The sequence below is a fragment of the Lissotriton helveticus genome, chromosome 3_1 (assembly GCF_964261635.1).
Source record: "Lissotriton helveticus chromosome 3_1, aLisHel1.1, whole genome shotgun sequence".
Classification (NCBI taxonomy): domain Eukaryota; kingdom Metazoa; phylum Chordata; class Amphibia; order Caudata; family Salamandridae; genus Lissotriton; species Lissotriton helveticus.
The window spans coordinates 2,069,409,701-2,069,428,826 of record NC_136061.1 but is presented as its reverse complement, the minus strand read 5'-3'; the positions used below and the strand labels follow the sequence as shown (position 1 = coordinate 2,069,428,826).

Here is a 19,126-nt window from a genome sequence, read left to right as displayed (position 1 = left end):
GAGCCCAGACCACGGCGAAAGCTTCTCTTTCAATGGCACTCCATTTCTGTTCTCTGGGGATTAGCCTCCGGCTAATGAAAGCCACTGGTTGATCTCCTCCCTCCTCATTGATCTGTGAGAGCACTGGTCCCACGCCTTGCTCTGAAGCGTCAGTTTGCACAATGAACTCACTGGAAAAGTCAGGTGCCTTAAGCACCGGTGCTGTGCACATGGCAGTTTTGAGGGTGTCAAAAGCAGTTTGACAGGGCTCCGTCCAATTCACTTTCCTGGGCTGATTTCTAGATGTCAGCTCTGTCAAAGGGGCCACGATGGTGCCATAGCCTTTGACAAACCGTCTGTAATACCCTGTGAGACCTAAAAAGGCTCTCACCTCAGTTTGGGTCTTGGGGGGTTCCCAAGCCAGAATGGTATCAATCTTCGCCTGTAGGGGCGCCACCTTGCCGCTCCCCACCTGGTGTCCTAGGTACACCACAGATCCCTGCCCTATCTGGCATTTACTGGCCTTGATAGTGAGGCCTGCCTTCTGCAGAGCCTTCAACCCTTCAGTGAGGTGTTGCAGGTGTTCCTCCCAAGTGGAGCTGAACACAGCAATGTCATCCAGGTAGGCTGCGCTGAATTGCTCCAGCCCTGCCAGTACCTGGTTGACCAATCTCTGAAATGTGGCGGGGGCATTTTTCAACCCAAAGGGCATGACACGGAACTGGAAGTGCCCCTCTGGTGTGGAAAATGCTGACCTCTCCTTTGCCCCGTCAGTTAAGGCAATCTGCCAGTACCCTGAAGTCAAATCAAAAGTACTCAGGTACTGGGCAGCTCCCAACCGATCCACCAGCTCATCAGCTCTGGGGATGGGGTGCGCGTCAGTCTTGGTGACCGCATTGAGCCCACGGTAGTCCACGCAGAACCGAAGTTCTGGGGTGCCACCGGGGGTAGCAGCTTTCTTAGGCACTAAGACCACTGGGCTAGCCCAGGGGCTGCTTGAGGGCTCAATAACCCCTAGCGTCAACATCTTGGAAACCTCTTCCATGATGCTGGCTTTGACCTTGTCAGCCACTCTGTAAAACTTCTGTTTCACAGGCAGACTGTCTCCAGTGTCCACGTCGTGGACGCACCATTTGGTGACACCTGGGGTCAGGGAGAACAGTGGGGCGAACTGACCCAAGACTTGGCGACAGTCCTCCTGCTGTTCTGGGGTCAGGGTGGGGGAGAGGACCACACTATCCACTGACCCATCTTGCTCCTGGACTGCCAGGAGGTCAGGGAGAGGATCACTATCCTCCTCCCCTCCAACATCTGTAGCCATGAGCATAGTTACTTCAGTCCTTTCAAAGTGGGGCTTGAGGCGGTTCACATGCAGCACTCTCAGGGGCTGCCTGGGAGTCTTCAGGTTAACCAAATAGGTAACCTCGCTCTTGCGCTCCACCACCTCATATGGCCCAGACCACTTGTCACGGAGCGCACAAGGCTCCACTGGCGCCATCACCCACACTTTCTGACCCGGTTGGAACTCAACCAGAGAAGTGTTCTGGTCATACCACCTCTTCATTTCCTCCTGGCTAGCCTCCAGGTTCTCTTGAGCGAGCTTCCTGAAGCGCTTGGTCTGGTTGCGAATGGCCAGCACATAGCTGAACACATTCTGAGGGGTTTTCCCACGGGATTTCTCCCACCCCTCCTTCACCAGAGTAAGAGGCCCTCTGACAGGGTGGCCATACAGCAACTCAAAGGGACTGAACCCTAAGGATTTCTGAGGCACCTCCCTGTAGGCAAACAACAGGCATGGCAACAAGACATCCCATTTCCGCCTCATGGGCTCTTCCAGGCCCATAATCATGCCCTTCAATGTGCGGTTGAATCTCTCAACCAAACCATTTCCTTGAGGGTGGTAAGGTGTGGTGAATTTGTAGGTCACCCCACACTCACTCCACAGGGACTTCATATACTTAGAAATGAAGTTTGTCCCGCGGTCCGAGACGACCTCCCTGGGAAATCCCACCCGGGAAAAGATCCCCATCAGGGCACGGCCCACCACTGGGGCGGTGACTGTCCTGAGCGGAAGGGCTTCCGGGTACCGAGTGGCATGGTCCACCAAGACCAGGATAAACCTGTTGCCTAGGGCTGTCTTGGGATCCAGGGGCCCCACGATGTCAATGCCCACCCGCTCAAAAGGGTTGCTCACCACGGGAAAGGGTTGGAGGGGGGCCACTCGCTTCCCTCCACTCTTGCCACTGGCCTGACAAGTCTGGCAAGATTTACAAAAGGCAGAGACGTGCGTCTTCATCTGGGGCCAGTAGAAATGGGTGACAAGCCTGTGATAGGTCTTGTCTTGCCCCAGATGTCCTGCGAGAGGCACGTCATGAGCCAGACCCAGTAGGAAGTTCCTGAAGCGCTCCGGTACCACCAGCACACGGGCTGCACCGGGCTCAGCGAACTTAGGCTCACTATAAAGTAAGTCATCCTCCCAGTAGATCAAATACTCCTTGGACCCCAGGCCTGCGGCCTGGTCGGCAGCCTGCTGCCGCACACCAATGAGAGAAGGGCACTCCTTCTGAGCCTGGCAGAATTCCTCCCTGGAGGGACCACCCTCTTGCTGCCACTGGGACAGCTCAGGTAATTCCCCTAGTTCGGCCACCTGCTCCCCTGTAGGTTCCAGGGCATCCCCTTCCGGGTCTGCCTCCTCCTGGACCGTGGGAACAGTGGGGGCCGGTTTCCCGCGCCCTCTACCCCTTCCTCTCTTGGCAGGTCCCTGGGCCATTGTTCCAGGCTCCAGTTTTGCTAGACCGCCCTCTCTGGCTGTCATTGCACGGGTGGACACACAGATCCACGCAGGCAAACCCAACATCTCCAAGTGAGTCCTGTGCTCCACCTCCTTCCATGGGGAGCTCTCCAGGTCATTACCTAATAGACAATCTACAGGCAAGGCATCACTTACAACAATCTCCAAAATACCGGAGACTCCTCCCCATTCAAATGGAACTTTTGCCAACTTGCAGTAGCGGACTGAACTGTCAGCTGCCACCAAAGGCCGGAGTACCTGGGGAATAATTTTCTCTTCAGACACCCACCGACACCGGACAGATGTCACGCTGGCCCCTGTGTCTCTCAGAGCCTCCACCTCCTGTCCATTGATGGTCACCTTCTGCCCGTATTTCTTAGTATTTTGGGGCAGCAAGGTTTCCTGGGCCATCTCTTGGTCTCCTAGAGAGACAAGGGTCATCAATGCTAACCCCTTCTCCCCACTAGAAATCAAATCCCCTCCCAAAGCTACACTGGCTAACGCCGGAGCTAGAGCTGGAGCACCAGTGGGTGCAGATTTCTTCTTTAGACAGTTTGGAGCAATGTGCCCCACCTCCCTACATGAATAGCAAGGCACGCAGGGTCTTTTTGTCCTGCGTGCCTTTATGGGGCCAGGACTTCTTAGGCTTGGGGGGTTGAGACACCTTCTCCTGGGAACTACTTTGGGGCCCTTTAGAAGACTCCTTTTGATTACCCGCGTCCCCCCCACTCTTCTGCTGGGGACCCTGTCCACCTCTGGCTGGGGTACTTACCACCCCCTTGTGGACCCTGGTGCTAGTCCACCGGTTCGCCTCTTTAGCAAGCTCACTGGGATCAGTTAACTTGCTATCCAAAAGATGCTGGCGCAGCTCTGGGACACATAAACTACTTAAGTGCTCCCTACTAATCAAGTGACACAACCCCACATAATCAGTAACTTTGCTGCCCTTCATCCAACCTTCCAGTGCACGCGTGTACATACTCACACACTCCACCCAAGTACTTGAATCAAGCTTCTTGAAGTTCCTAAACTTCTGGCGGTACTGTTCAGCAGTGAGCCCATACCTGAGGCACAAAGCCTCCTTCATGGCGGAGTAGGACAAAGCATCCTTTGCTTCTAAGGGTGCCAAAACATCCCTCCCAGAGGCCTCAAAATGCTTCCACAATCCTGCTCCCCAATTCTTCTCAGGCACCTCATTCATCTTTAAGGCAAGTTCATACGCTCTGAACCACGCATAAATATCCTCCCCCCTCTGATAATTCTGTACCAGATCCTTTGGTATGTATACTTTACCCGCCTGTACTGGTTGTGCGCTGCCACCATTAGAACTGGACACCCTCTCTTTATATTTGAAGTCCAACTCCTTCATGCTCCTCTCATGAGCCAATTGGAGCTTCTTTTCCTCCAAAGCGAGAGTATGTCTTCTCTCCTGCGCCGCTCTCTCCTGCGCCTCTTTCTCAACTTCCAGGCGCAGTTTCTTCTCATCGGCTTCCGCTCTGAGCTTCAAAAGCTCAATCTCATGGGCCCTAACTCGCTGATTCTCCTCTATTTCCTCTGGAGACATAACCCTACTGGAGTGGTCGCTGCCGGTCCTAGACCCTGGCTTCCTCACTGGCAATTCACTGGGCAAAAACCCGTTCTCCGGTGTGTCTCCCTCTCCAGTAGCAGCTTCCGGGTCACCATGTTTGGCCTCCCACCAGGCCCTCAGAGCTGTCCGTAGCTCTTCCTTATTTGCGCCGCCCCTTACTGGGCATTCAAGCTGTTTGCAGACTTTTCTCAGTTGCTCCTTGTTATAGGTTAACAACTCCTGGATTTCAAATTCCACTTCCACGTCTCCATTCACGCTTGGCGCTTTCCGAGACATGATGCTTCCTAACCTTTTCAACTAAAAAGGTTTCACCAAAAAGAAAAAATCTTGCGCAACCTGTTCTGCTAAACTAGACTAGCGATGTACAAGAAATCACTGCAGGTCAAGTGCAATTATTAGTTCAAAATCCGCACCGCGAGCCACCAATGTTAGAACCGGGGGTCTCTAGTTGGCAGAGGTAAGTACCTTAGCCCAAGTAGGGACCCTCACTTCCAGTCAGGGTGACGGAATAGCCCTCTGAGATAACCCCTGCTCACCCTCTAGGTAGCATGGCGCGAGCAGTCTAGGCTAAACAGAGGCAATGTGGATAACATTTGCACTTAACACAACAATAATCCCCAATCCACCACAAACTGAGACCACACAGGTAAGTATATATAAAATATAACTTTATCTAGTTTCAGCAAGGTAAATCAAGCAGTTGCACGATAAACACTTCATTAGAAAAATGTTGCACTTAATTCTTAATGGTTCTTGTAAATAGGCAGTTCTCAGAAGCAAAACAAAACAGTCTCAAGTCTCTCAAATCAGAGGTCTAAAAATATTGCCCCCGATTTCTATTCAATCCGCTCTCAAAACGAGCAAGGGACCCCCTGCCCACGCGTGCTCCTATGCGTGGGCTTCATGCGCTGCAAATGCGCTCCTTGCGCGAGGCCCGGGGACTCTTTCTTTCCCCCGGGACAGACTCACGCGTTCTTAGGCGTCGGGCGCCTCGCGCACAGCAGATCTCCCGCGCCCCCACCCCGGCCGGTCCCCTGTCCTCTCCCGCCCGCTCTCGACAATCCAACGAGCGGCGGGGGAGGTGGTGCTGCTCACCTGGTGGGGGGCGGCTGGCCGGGGGTGCGGAACGCTTCAGAGTCCCTCGGCGAGGTCGGCTCTCGCTGAGGGGTCGTCTCCTCTCTTCCTTCTCTCCTCGCCGGGACCAACCAATCCCGTCGCGGCGTTGGGTCGAGCCTCCCGCAGCACCCGGGAGTCAGCCAATGGCAGTGCGGCTCCCGGGGCAGGCCAACGATGACGCTGCTCTCCTTCGGCCAATCACGGCCCACCACCACTGATGACGCTGCGCCGCACGGGCCAATCCCGTCGCGGCGTTAGTGAGGGGGCTCGGCTCCCTCAGCCAATGGGAGCGCTGCGGCTTCGTTCTTCGCCGCTTCAGCTCCCCAACGATCGGCGACCTTCTGGGGGGTATTCCTGGCCCCGGGCCGCGATGGGTATTTGGCGGCAAAGGGTTTTCGAGGGCGCTGGTCACGAATAGACCCCCCTCTCGGCTCACAACCCCTTGGGAGCGGATTTCACGAGGGGAGGCACCACAAGCCTCCAACCCTCGCTGGGAATGTGCCGATGAGCACACCGATCCCCTCCTCACGCTCCCCGGTCGAGTGCCACTCGTCCAAGGTCACCACAGCGCGATCTTTCAGCTGTTTCTGGCAAGGCTTTAGGAACCTGTAACCCTGGGTTCCCAACAGGAGGCCAGCTCTTCTCAGGCCCTTGGAGATTCAGTTGGAGACACAGCACTTAGCAAAGTCTCTCGTAGTTTCAAGCAGGCAGGGTCACAGCACACAGCAAAGTCCCTTTCTCCTCCTCAGCTTCCAGGTAGGCAGCAGAACCGGTCAGCCCTTAGAGCACACAGCAAGGCAACCTTCCTTTAGTTCTCTAGCCGTCCTCCTTCCAGCCGAGGTTCCTTCTTGCTTGTAGAATTTCAGAATCTAAACTTCTGTAGTCAGGGGTCCTTTCCTTATACCCCTCAATGTCTTTTAAGTCCTTTGAAGTCTTTGTGCATGGAGGCCCTTGGTCCAGTCTAAACCAGTTCTGGGGGTTGCGGAGCACTGAGGTGTCTCTGGTTTTCTTCTTCCTGTCAGCTTCAGGGCCAGAGGTGTCAGTTGACCACCAGGAGGGAGCTAGCAGGGGGAGGCAGGCCAGCGCAGCTCAGCACTTATCAAGCATTCCTTCCTCCCACCTCCCAGGCAGGCAGATGTGCCCTTTCATCCCCGGGCTGGCTCCGACCCTCTCCTCCGGGGGCTCTGCAGCCCCCCTGTCACACCCAAGCATTCCACAAACCCAGGCACACAGAAAGGTTTAGACAAGAGAACAGCCACTTTCTAAAAGTGCTATTCTCCAACACAGGATTTAAAAACACCCTTCACTAAAAGTTGTGTCATTAAATTCTGAGTTCAGGGATATCTTTCACTTATGTCCCATCTTGTTCCTATGGGAAGATAGGCTGGTATCACATGGGCCCAGCCTCCTCCATGTTACTCTATGGAGCAAGATAGCCTTACAGCAGTGAGCACATAGAATGGCTGCAGCCCACTACCAGAGCATGTTACCTGCACTTAGTACATGCTCTACCTTATCCATACACTGCACACTGCCCAGGGGGGTACCTTGAGCCTTCCATAGGGGTGACTGATGTGCACAGACAGGGAAGGGTTAGGCCTAGCCAGTGGGGACACTGGCCAGGCTGACATGGCAGTCACTGACTGCACACAGGCTCTGCGCTGGCAGGCCTGAGTCACTATTTTAAAGCTACTCATGTGAGTGGCGCAATCTGCGCTGCAGGCCCACTAGTAGCATTTGTCATCACCAGCCCTGGCACACACAGTGCACTTTACTAGGGACTTTGTGGTGATACAAATATGCCAATCAATATCACAATTTACAGAGGGAGCACTTACACTCTGACACTGATCAGCAGTGGCAGAGTGTCCAAAGCATCTTAATCAGCAAAAACGAAATCCAGCACAGCATCAAAACACATGAGTCAGAGGCAAAAAGATGGGGGAAGAACCACGCCAAAAGGTGTCAGGTCTAACAGAGGCATATCAGCAAGGGCCAGCGATAATTATCTAGGATAATTATCGCCGGATTCTATTGCGGAGATAGCGTGCAATCACCAACGCTTATCTCCAAAGCGATAGAAATCGAAGCGTTAGCAACAAAACATTGTGCTTACTGCTGGAAATCCAGCGATAATCGCACTGAGACAGGCTATACCTTGCTGATAGGACAGGGTGGACTTAGCCATGCAATCAACCTCCCATTGGATTACATGGCTGCAGGTGTACAGGAACCTGCGTTAAGCGCGGTTAGCACTACTTTAATGATCGCTAAGCAGTTTAGCGATTTCCTTGATGATTGGAGTAATGCCGGTTAGCAACATTCTCCACCTTATTTTGCAGGGGTATGCCCCCTTTGCATCTCCTTGGCGATGCAAAGATGGGCGTAAGGGAAAGCAGCCCTGAGGCAAGGGAACACACATTAGCGTACCCATGCTGATAGTGCGATAAAATTATTGCCGCTTTTTGTCCGAAAACGGACAGTAAAGCGTTGATAATTGTATCGCCAGCCCTTGCTGATATGCTCCTTAGTCTGCAGTCTAATGGTGTCCTTGCTGCTAGTGTACAGAGAATTACCATAGATGGTGAGCTTGTTTGCAGAATAAGCGGGGGTGCTGTTTCTGATGGCTCTGTAAATAAAGCAGCTGCATTTGCAGATGGCGAGTGCCTCTACAGAGAGCCATAGCAGCTCCTTCAGAATGGGAGTGATGTGATCATATTCCTTCAGGCCCTAGATGAAATGTGGTGTGAAATTTCCTTAAAAGTCAATCAATCAAGTGTCTTGTAAAGCATGACTACCCACCCGTAAGTGTCTCAAGGCGCTGAGGGGGGCCTGCTGATCCGGCGAAGGGGTCAATTTGGAGTCTGGGAGGTCATTGAATATGGCATTACCACCATGCAGATGTGAAAGTGTGAGGGTTTGAGCAGCAGTTCTGGAGTCCTTTTCTGAAAGAAACTGTTTCACTTCTCAAGGAGAGAGAGCTGTTACCAGGCTGTCTGATCTGTTGGGCCAAAAGCCACCCTGTGTTGCTAAAAGTAGTTCTTTACTCAACAGTCACAAAGGTGCACACACAAAAAATTAGAACATAATACCTTAGTATAAAATAATTTCCTTGGCTTCAATGGAAGGCACTAATTAAAAATTAAGTTACATGTATTATCCATAAAGCCCTTTTGAAAACAGCCGTTACCTATATGACTCACTAAAAATCTCTGGCAGTGTGAAAGGGTTAGAAATCGAAAAAATAGTTTTGCTTACCATTCCAGAAGTTTCTCCATTATTGGACTGCAAATCAGGCTTTCTCTGGAGCAACTCCTCTTTGACACATAGCCAGAAGAAATCAGATGTATTAGCGATCTTCTAGCATTAAAAAAAAAACGAACACATCTCTTCCAACTCCACCTAAATCATTAGTCTTTCTTGGTCTCTTCTTGTTTACCCACCTTGCCTTCCTTTCTCTATTTCAGCATATATGTCCCTGCCCCCAAAAACTGTTATATGGCTCTTCACTGACTGCTTGTGAATAATATTGAAATTGTAAAGTTCTAATGGTCTTCTTTTTCACTTTGTGCCATACTTTCTTTCCCATACCTCCTTACCTCAGTTTACTTCTATGCATATGTTTTTCATCATTGTTCGGCCTTTGGCTTTCTCTGTCTTCCTATTCCCTTCTCTCTCTCATCTCCCTACCTTTACTCTCTCTAACATATTATTTCTTTCTGTCCTCTGAACATTCCCGTTCTCTGAAACTACTATTGTCAACCATCCTGATGATGCTGCCTTCGATTGCCTAAGCCCTTCCTGCTCTGACTTCTATTGTGTTCGTTCTCTTCTTTTGCCCTATTTTAATGATTTATCATTTGTTTTAATTCTTTATTATGTTGCCCTTTATCTTTTATGTTGTCATATGGTTTAAATGTAGTTCTCATTTGCATATGTTCACTATTGACTTTGTTACTTACCGTTAACCTTCATAATCCCAAATATGGTCCCCCTCATCCCAGTCAAAACTTGCAAAGGCGGCCCCGCCCACCACAGGTCTTTAACCACGGTTAAAAAAAACAAAGTCCTTCCTTCATGTACATGACCTACATGGACTTAAAGCTCCTCCATCACGTCCCGTTCTGTTAGGAACAAGAGACAAGGGAAAGGAGGTGCAGAACCCCTCGACAGGGAGGGAGGGAGGGGCTCTGACTGGGACGAGAGGGACCATATTTGGGGTAATGAAGGTTACCTGTAAGTAATGAAGTCATAATCCCCTCATTAGTTTCCCTCGTCCCAGTCAATACCACGTATGGATGCCATAAGCCTTCAACAAAATACACTGCCCCAACTTACGATGATACAAAATAAGTTTAATACAGGCACATCAATGACCGCATTGCTGTCTTCAAAACATTTAATCTAAAATTATCAGAAGTGTCAATCAACACATCCAACCTGTAATGAACGTGTGAGGGGCGGCCTAGGTAGCAGCCCAGTAAATCTTTTGAATAGACATCCCACCAATCTCAGCCCAGGAAGAGTAGAAAGGAAATGACCCTGACACTGAGAAGGAGGGGACTCTCAGAATGCTTCTCGAACCCCAGCACCTCAAGGATGTGAGAGAACATGTTAGTAAGAGGTTTACCTTATACATATTTCCCCTTAGGGGAAACATCAACATCATCCTCAGTATCCAAACGCTGTCACTTTCATTGAGGGTTATTGACAGCCTCATCAACTGCCTGGGCTGCTTAGTCTCTGGAAGTCTGCCGTAGACATTTTGAGGGTATACTCCTCCTCCATAGTAACGATATTGTGGAGCTTCTCAGCCATATTCCCTGAATTGGCAGACTCCGTTGCTATGGAAGAAAAAGTGAACACAGATTCAATTCCTTATTTATACTGGTTACCCAGCAATTAAATCTCACCAAACACAAGACCCAGTTGCTGAAAAAACAGTCTGAGCCTTTCCTGGAAATGTGAGCACTTGTGCACGCTTGTCAGCTCGATGATTCCTCCGGAACGGTTCGATGCCAAAAAGGGGTCCACCTCTCAACAGACCCAACCCTGAATGCTATCACAGCACAGGCAAGTGGGATGATCAAGCGGGGAAGGAAAGGAAGGGGTCCGCAGGGAGGGAGATCGGTAAGGCAAAACAATATTTGTGAGTACAGATTTATACCATGCTCTCATATGCTATCTAATGAATCTTGCGTACCTGTAAAGAAAATAACGTCCTTGTTTCCAGGTGAGGATAATATAGCCTTGTCTATTTTTTGCAAGGAAGGGATTTGGGCTTTCAGCTGAGCAGCACCAGCTTCACAGGGGAAGAGCAGGCAGCCGCCTCTTGAACCCCCTGTTAGGGATATATAAACAACAATCACCACTTAATCCTTTTGGGTATATGAGCCCAAGAAATGATATGCCATGCGCCTTATATTCTTTGATCAAGTGCAATATCCTAAATACCTAATGTCTCCCACGTTGATTTGCAGGTCGACGTGAATACCGTGTAAATAATATGAGGAGTTAACAGCACCCCACTCTGATACCGGCAAACAGCATCACTGACATTGTCTCATATCACAGTCAACAAAATACAGCTCTGGGCATATGAGGAGTTAACAGCACTCCGCTATGATACTGGTACACAGAATTACTGACGTTGTCTTGAGTCACAAACAACCAAAGATAGCCTGGGGCGGAGTTCCGCTTCAGAGTCTCGAGATGAATGGGGCAAGTGCACCCTTACCAGGACCAAAAACGCTGATACTGGAACAAGCAGCAGAACATGCTGCTTCCATGTAGGATGAAAGAATAATCAGCTACGAACCTGGCACCGGAGGCTTCTTTCAGCTCCTCCGCTTCCAGGTCACATGGCTCCTTCCCGGAAGGCAATCACGGACTTCCGCTTTGCCTCATGGGAATTGTAGGTTTTTTTTGGTTCTGAACTCGCTCCTCTCACGCCAGAACTCTCCCCGGTCTTCTCCTGGCTGTTCCGCCACCCCTCAACCCACGACCACGCACTCTGCAGTGCCCCCGGAAGGGCTATGATTGAGGGGGATGGGCGGATCCTCCCTAGAGATGCCGGTGAGCTGAGCATGTGTGTGACAACACTGCAGGTCAGGAAACCCTTAGGTGAACCAGAAGCGTCTCGCTGCGGCGTGCTAAAAGAGGTTTCCCGCCCCAGCCAACCCCATGAATGGGGAAAGGGTACGCAATGGTGCGAAACCCCACCAAGCACTGATCGCTTACACGTAGGGGAAACATTCCAAATAAACATTAACAGAAGCATAGTACTGACCTGTTGAAGGCAAGGAAAAAACACAGAATGGGACGCTGGGGGAGGAGCCTTAAGTCCATGTAGGTCATGGAGATAAAAGAATGGCTTTGTTTGTAAGCATGCTAAAAGACCTATGGTTGGTGGGGCTGCCTCCATACGTTGTATTAACTGGGACAAGGGGGACCAATGAGGGGGTAATGGAACTGGAAGGGCGAGATTTTGATCGATACCTTATCACTATTGATCCAAACCTCGATCTGGTCGACTGAACCTTTGTTGCCTGTCTTTGAGGAAGAAAGTGCCTCTACTACCAAGCTAGTTCACCCTATAAAGGACCCCGCTCCAAAAGATCACAAACAACTTCTAGCTTTCAAAAGTTTATTGTAAGGATAGGATAAGCTGCAAATACAGGCATCTCAGAATGAGATTCACGAGATACACAGGTCCAACTACATACATGTGCTCTCTGAAAGCCCTCAGACGAGCAACGGAAATTACCAGCACAAGTTCTAAGAATAATAAAGCTATCAGCATTGACGCATATCTCTCCTTCATTTAAGTTGGAGGAAAACACACAGGTTAGGCTGTCCCTACCCTGCTCTAGATGGTATCCCTACTTAACCAAATCCCAACCTAACAAAGGTGTCAGCAGTGAATGACCCCCAAGGGAAGTCACTCACTCTTAGTCTCTTGGTGAAAACCTATAGTTCTCCAGTCATGACCCCTCTCTGCCTACCCATCCGCTCTCTAAAGGGTCCTCAGGTATCTGCTCTAACTCCACCCAGGGGTGCTGTCCCTAATACAAAACAGTCAACAACATTTGAGACGCCCCTCGTGAGACGCCCCTCACGTGGTGTAGCTTCTGGCTTTTTCCATGCTGCTTTGTATTGGGCCTCATACGTTGGAGTTGACCTTGCTTCTCAGACTCTTCTCCGGTCCGCTGATACCCCTTAAACATTCCTGAACCCTCCTCCATGTCTGGGCCGTCTCCTGAACAGACCTCTATTCATTTTATTTATAATTGGATTCCCCCTTTTCTCTTGCAGACAGACATCTGCAGCCAAGATCCCAACTCTCATAGACTTCCAAAAAGGTTCGCAACATTTCTTGGCCCAGACATGTACGTGTAAACCAACGTTAAAACATTTCAGGCCTACAATATTTCTCATAATGATTATAGCATTCAACTTCTTCATTAATTAAAGCATGTTAATACTCTTATTCTATTATTCAGTAAACACATCTATAAATCATGGCCCATTAATGCAATGACCAAAACATTAGTACAATCTATGTCGTGAAAAGAAACACCTTCCCCTTCCCTTCTAGCTCTGGCCCTGAGGCCTACCACATTCTGCGTTTAACCACATGCCATCTTACATTTTAACAGCTACACGACATGGATTCAGGAATAATCACATCTAATAAAATCATATAGTGTCACACATTTCTGTATTAGTTCCACTTCTACTTAAATCTCTACATTAGCTATACATTCAGAATATAATTGCAGATACTACTAGCACTCATGGCATTTCTCCTCATGATTTGTGCTTACTACAGGTAAGTGTGATGCACTCATACATTTAGGTCAGTTTGCGCTCTCTCAGTTCCCCCCTTTGATGACCTCTCGGGGTCATCACTAACATTTAAACTGCAGTTATTGCTAGCATAACTTGTCTCTGCGCTTCCAGAGCCCTCAGACTCCTGTACTGATTATCTTGTATGGCAGCCAATCTCTGCAGCTGCTCTCTTTGGGCCCTTTCTGACCTTCTTGCTCTGTACCATTTGAATACCCTCACCAATCCCCACAATATGATCCCACAGATCAATATTATGATGATAGGTTTCAGTATATACCACACAAAGCTTTTGCCTAAGGTGGAGATCCACCCTCCAACTTCACTCATTCCGTGGCCCACCTTTTCCCAGACATTTTCTCTACTCAAGTCTTCGATCTCCTTGTGAATATCAGTTATGTTCCTAATAACTTTCTCAAGGGGCTTTGAATTGTCTGGAATGTAAGTACAACATTCCTGGACCTTCAAAGCCTTACAGACTCCGCCCTCTTTTGCTAGTAGGACGTCTAACGCAAGACGGTTCTGAAGAACCATAGCCCTTATCGATTGCATCTCTCCTTCTACCAGCATTAAGGACTGAGCAGTGCTGGCAGACAACCTGTCGACGACTGTTGCCAGTCGTCTAATTTTAACATCATTAAGGATTAGTCCCAAAAGAGGGAACATAGCTCCAAAGACATCTCCAACCATTTCTGCATCTCCTACATCTCTCCTTCTCCTCGATGATGTCTTGCCCTCAATGATCTCTAAGTCTTGTGCATGATATATTTTGGGGAAGACAATTGCTAGGTAACATGATCCATACCAGTTGTCAGGTAGTCTCACGTAGGCATTTCTTCCACATACAAAATACACATTTGGAATCACTTGCATTCCCTTCAGGAAATCTTTAGTATAGTACTCTATATTGAAAGCATGTTCACAGTCGACTTCTCCCACGTATACATTTTCATAATACGTTTTGGCTCGGTGAAGACATAGCTTTCCTCTCTGCGTCTTATCTAAAGCTATTGGACCACTACTACCCTTTCTCTTGTGTGCCTTCTCTTCCTCGGTCCAATCTGTTTTCCATTGTCCTGATTTTTTCAAAATCTTCTGTCTCCTGTAACGATCATCCACCTGCCCTATGAACTTCTTCTCGACTTCTGACACCTTGCATGTCAGGTTATTTCTACGGGCATGTGAAGTATCTAAGGTAATCCAAGGAATGAAGAACTTGGCCAATCTGTCTTCACTCTTCCAGTAGTCCCATTTGTTCATCTGCTTATAATTTGGGACTTCTGGCAACACTGAATCATAGTTGGAGAAATAGTATTCAAAACTATCTCTCCCATAAAATATACTAAGCAATAAGCTACATGTAATGCCATATGTCAGCGGGAGGTGATGATATCTAATGCCTTCATCTACAGACGCCGGCAACTGCATGCAGACGTAACAGTCCTTAACCTCCATGGCATCCACGTATTCATATAAGAGTTTAGCATAAGCATTTGACCTAAAGTCTCCTTGGGACTCATCTACGTGTAACCTGCGGGCTTCTGCAGCTAATAACGCTTTCTCTTGAGTGTTTTCCCTTTTCTCACCAGCAACAGTGGATGTAAGCGTTTCTACAGATTTCACATCAGTTACCTTCGCCTCTTCCTCATGTCCCTTTACATAAGAAATTGTTACCACTAAAGCTATTAATATTATCACTCCTACTATTAGTGTACCTATTATACATTTAGCTCTGCGGTTCTGGGTGCCGGCTTCCATTTCGTCAGACAATATGGCTCTCTCTTATCTTAGCAAAAAGTTCTTTTCTTCTCGTTCCTTTACAGTCTCTTTTTAATCCTTTTGTCTTTAGAATCCACACAACTGGAAGCTGACAACCTTCTTCGCAAAAGTCCTTTAACAGTTCAATAAAGACAACCCTAGCCCTTCTCCATCAACTCAAGGGAAGTTCCCTAATATTCTCTGCTTCCTGGGCGCTAGGTAATCTTCTTTTTCTGCTCGCTTTATTTACAAAGTCCTTTAAGCATCTACTATCAGGTTTGTGCCTGCAGCTTCGATAGCAAAGTTCAGTATTTCCAAACGAAGATTGTGCTCTTCATGGGCTGTTATCGTTGTACCAAAGTCGGGGAATTGCAATTCTGAGAGAAACATATGTTTTAACTTGCTAAGGCGGGGAGGTCTGGGGAGCATGAATGTTAGTGACCCTTCTTGTTCGACTCCGGGTACCAACAGTCGTATTTCCACGGTGACGATGGGCTCAGAACTGGACACCACCACTGCTCGGATCCTCCCTGTCTCCTGTTTCACAGACATTTGTCGCCAGATATGTCCACTCAGGGGTGGAGTATCTTCTGCTAGGCACACGCACTCTTCTTGACCTTCTTCGGTCCGGTGCTTCAGCGCCCTGAGCACCTTCTTCCGGGTCTGAGTCTTCTGATATTGGAGGAAGGGTTATCTCTGGAGTTGACCTCAGGCTAGAGCTCCTTCTTTGCGGCCAATTAGCTTCTCCACGTGCCCTTCTACTCCTTCTCCTTCTTGTCTGTTCTCGCTCTCTGTCAGACCTGTCAGTGTCTGACTCGTACTCCCAGCTACTTTCTCCTTCTGTAGCGTCGTCTGTTTCGCTGTTGTACTGACCGTCCTCAGCTTGGTCAGACTCGTTCCCTGCTTCCGCTGGCACCTCTACAGCTTGGCTAGCCCCCTCTATGGCTTCTCGGTCCTCTGTTGGACGTCTATCCGAGAGAGGAGCTGTTTCTTCCAGAGGTGCTGGAACCCTTCGCGTATGTGACGCGTGGATCCAATTGGGCAGGCCTCCCACCTTCACAGCCGTGTTCGTGATCAGGATGATCTGGAAGGGCCCACGCCAACGAACATCCAGGCAGCTTCTTCTCACATGTTTTTTCACCAGGACCCAGTCCCCAGGGTACAGGTCATGGCACGGGCCCTGGCACGATGGAACCTCGGCAGCCTGCACCTGAAGGGACACAGAACGAATGGCGTCAGACAGCCCCTTACAATAGTCCAGGATCATATCATCTGTGATATTTAACAGTGCAGTAGTTGGGACAGATGGCAGCCTCATTGCTCTCCCCATTAACACCTCATGTGGTGACAACCCCGTTCTTCTGTCTGGGGTACTACGAAGGCTCATGAGGACCAATGGCAGGGCGTCAGGCCAACTCAGGGTCGTTGAGGAACACACTTTTGCAATTCTGGCCTTGATCGTGCCATTGATCTGCTCCACAATTCCTGAGGCTTCTGGTCGGTAACTGCAATGCAATTTCTGATCTATGTTCAGAGCCGCACAAATCATCTTCACAAGCTCGCTGTTGAAATGCGTTCCCCTATCTGATTCCAAAAAGGCCGGCACCCCGAAGCGCGGAATGAGTTCCCTAAGCAGTAACTTGGCCACTGTGAGGGTGTCGCACCTACGTGTAGGGTATGCCTCAACCCATCTGGAGAATACACAAACAACCACCAGGACATAGCGGAGGCGGTTGCACCTCGGCATTTCAATGAAATCTATCTGCATTCGATTGAATGGACCTCCAGACCTTCCTATGTGACTCAGTGCAACTGGTGTTCTTTTTCCTACGTTCAGCTGCTGACAGGTCACACAACGCTGGCACACTGCTTCTGCTGCTATTCTAAACTTAGGATTGTACCAGGTCTGTCTAAACACTCTCAGCATAGCATCTCTCCCTAAGTGTACGGGACCATGTATGAGTCTGGCCATTGGACTCACCATCTCATTGGGCAACACTGCTCTGCCGTCTGCTGAGACCCAAAAATGGGACTCACCCATTACACATCCTGCCTTTTCCCATGTTTCTTTTTCAAAATCAGGAGCATTTTCTTGCATGTTTGACAGTTCATCCCAAGTATCAACAGTTTCCAATATCATGGCTAATTCAGTCCTTACATTTATTCCACCCACTTCCACCTCTGTGAAAGAGTACCCTTGCTCCGCGCAATACCGCGCAACTTCATCAGCATATCTATTGCCTTTCGAAACGAAGTCCTCATTTCTGGTATGTGCGGTGCACTTTACAACTGCGATACCTGCTGGGCATTGCAACGCCTCTAACAACAGGCGCACAAACTCTCCATTGCGAATGGGAGAGCCTGAAGAGGTCATGAACCCTCTTTGAGACCATAACTGCCCGTAATCATGAACCACCCCATAACCATATTGGCTGTCGGTGTATATGGTGACTCGAATTTGATTGCTTGCCAAGCAAGCACGTGTCAAGGCAATAATCTCGGCTACCTGAGCGGAGTGTACTCCTTCCAGGCACCCAGCTTCCACAACTCCAGTAATTGTACAAACAGCATAAGCTGCTCTCAACTGCCCAACTTCGTCTCTTACACATGAGCCATCGACAAAGAAAATTTCGTCTGGGTCGGTCAGTGGCTCATCTACGATGTCGGGTCTGGGTTTGGTGCATAGTTCAGTCACATCGAGGCAGTCATGGTCTGTACATTCATCATCATCCTCGATATCATTTGGGAGTGGCATCAAGGTGGCAGGGTTCAAAACAGAGCATCTCCTGAGGGTCACATTCTCTGCAGCAAGAATAACTTGCTCATAGCGCGTGAGCCTGCTGTTGGTCAGATGCTGTGTTTTGGTCCTGGTCATCAACAGTTCAACAGAATGGGGCACGCACACCTCTAACGGGTGCCCCATGACGATATTTTCACATCTTTCAATGCTGACACCCGTTGCAGCAACGGATTTGAGACATCCGGGCAACGCTGCGGCTACTGGGTCTAAAGTAGCCGAGAAATAAGCAACTGGTCTGCGGGCATTCCCATGGATTTGGACTAACACAGACAACGCGCAACCTTCTCTCTCACAACAGTAAAGCAAAAATGGTTTATTGTAATCAGGCATTCCCAATGCCGGAGCACGACACAGGTCCTCTCGCAGCTGTAGGAATGCCATCAAACAGTCTTTGTCCCATGGTACCGGATCGCTCACCTCCTTGTGCGTCAGTTTTTGCAAGGGCTTTGCTTTCAGTGAAAAGTTCGCGATCCACTGTCGGCAATAACCCACCATCCCTAGGAACATCCTGACCTCTCTCTGTGTCTTAGGCGCATTCATTTTCATGATCGCCTCTATCCTGTCTGGTGACACCTTTCGTTTGCCTTTCTCTATTCTGTGTCCCAAGTACTGCACTTCTGTCAGGCAGTACTGCAATTTTCCCGGGGACACCTTGTGCCCATTGGCAGCTAGGTGATTTAACAAAGCAATGGAGTCCTCCCTGCAAGCTTCTTCTGTTTCTGACGCCACGAGGAGGTCGTCTATGTACTGGACCAGAACTGACTTCTGGGGCAGCACTAGACTTTCAAGATTTTTCTTCAAAAGCTGGTTAAAGATCGATGGGCTCTCTGTATACCCCTGAGGAATGCGACACCATGTTAGGACGCGACCTTCCAGCTTAAATGCGAAAAGAAAATGGCTTTCTTCGTCCAGAGGGATCGAAAAGAAAGCCTGACAAAGATCGATCACAGTGAACCACTCAGCTTGGAATGGAATCTGAAACAGTATCACTGATGGATTCGGCACCACTGGACAACACGAAACGACTATGTTATTAATCTTTCGGAGGTCCTGCACTATCCGAAATTTCCCATTTGGTTTCTGCAGACCCATAATCGGGGAGTTGCATGGACTACCCACGATTTCTTTCAGTATTCCCTGTTTAATCATGGACTCGATCACGGGCTTTATGCCTGCAATCGTTTCTGGAGTCAATTTATATTGGGGTGTTCTTGGGAACTCAGCATGCGGTTTCACTACAATTTTC

General features: G+C 49.1%; 1 protein-coding gene across 3 annotated transcripts in view; it reads left to right on the top strand.

Annotated features, from left to right (window-relative positions):
* Positions 1 to 19,126, top strand: part of RLBP1 (retinaldehyde binding protein 1) — a 229,136-nt gene that overhangs the window by 102,637 nt on the left and 107,373 nt on the right. Inside the window, exon 1 of one of the 3 annotated variants that reach the window (XM_078684098.1) lies at positions 11,428 to 11,549. The exons of 1 other annotated variant lie outside the window; for it this stretch is intronic. In XM_078684098.1, coding sequence (XP_078540224.1) covers positions 11,523 to 11,549 — 27 coding nt within the window. In that variant the 5' untranslated portion in view covers positions 11,428 to 11,522. Of the gene's footprint in view, positions 1 to 11,427; positions 11,550 to 11,576; positions 11,673 to 19,126 lie in introns of those variants that run through there. One more of the 3 variants, XM_078684099.1, reaches the window with a different exon arrangement.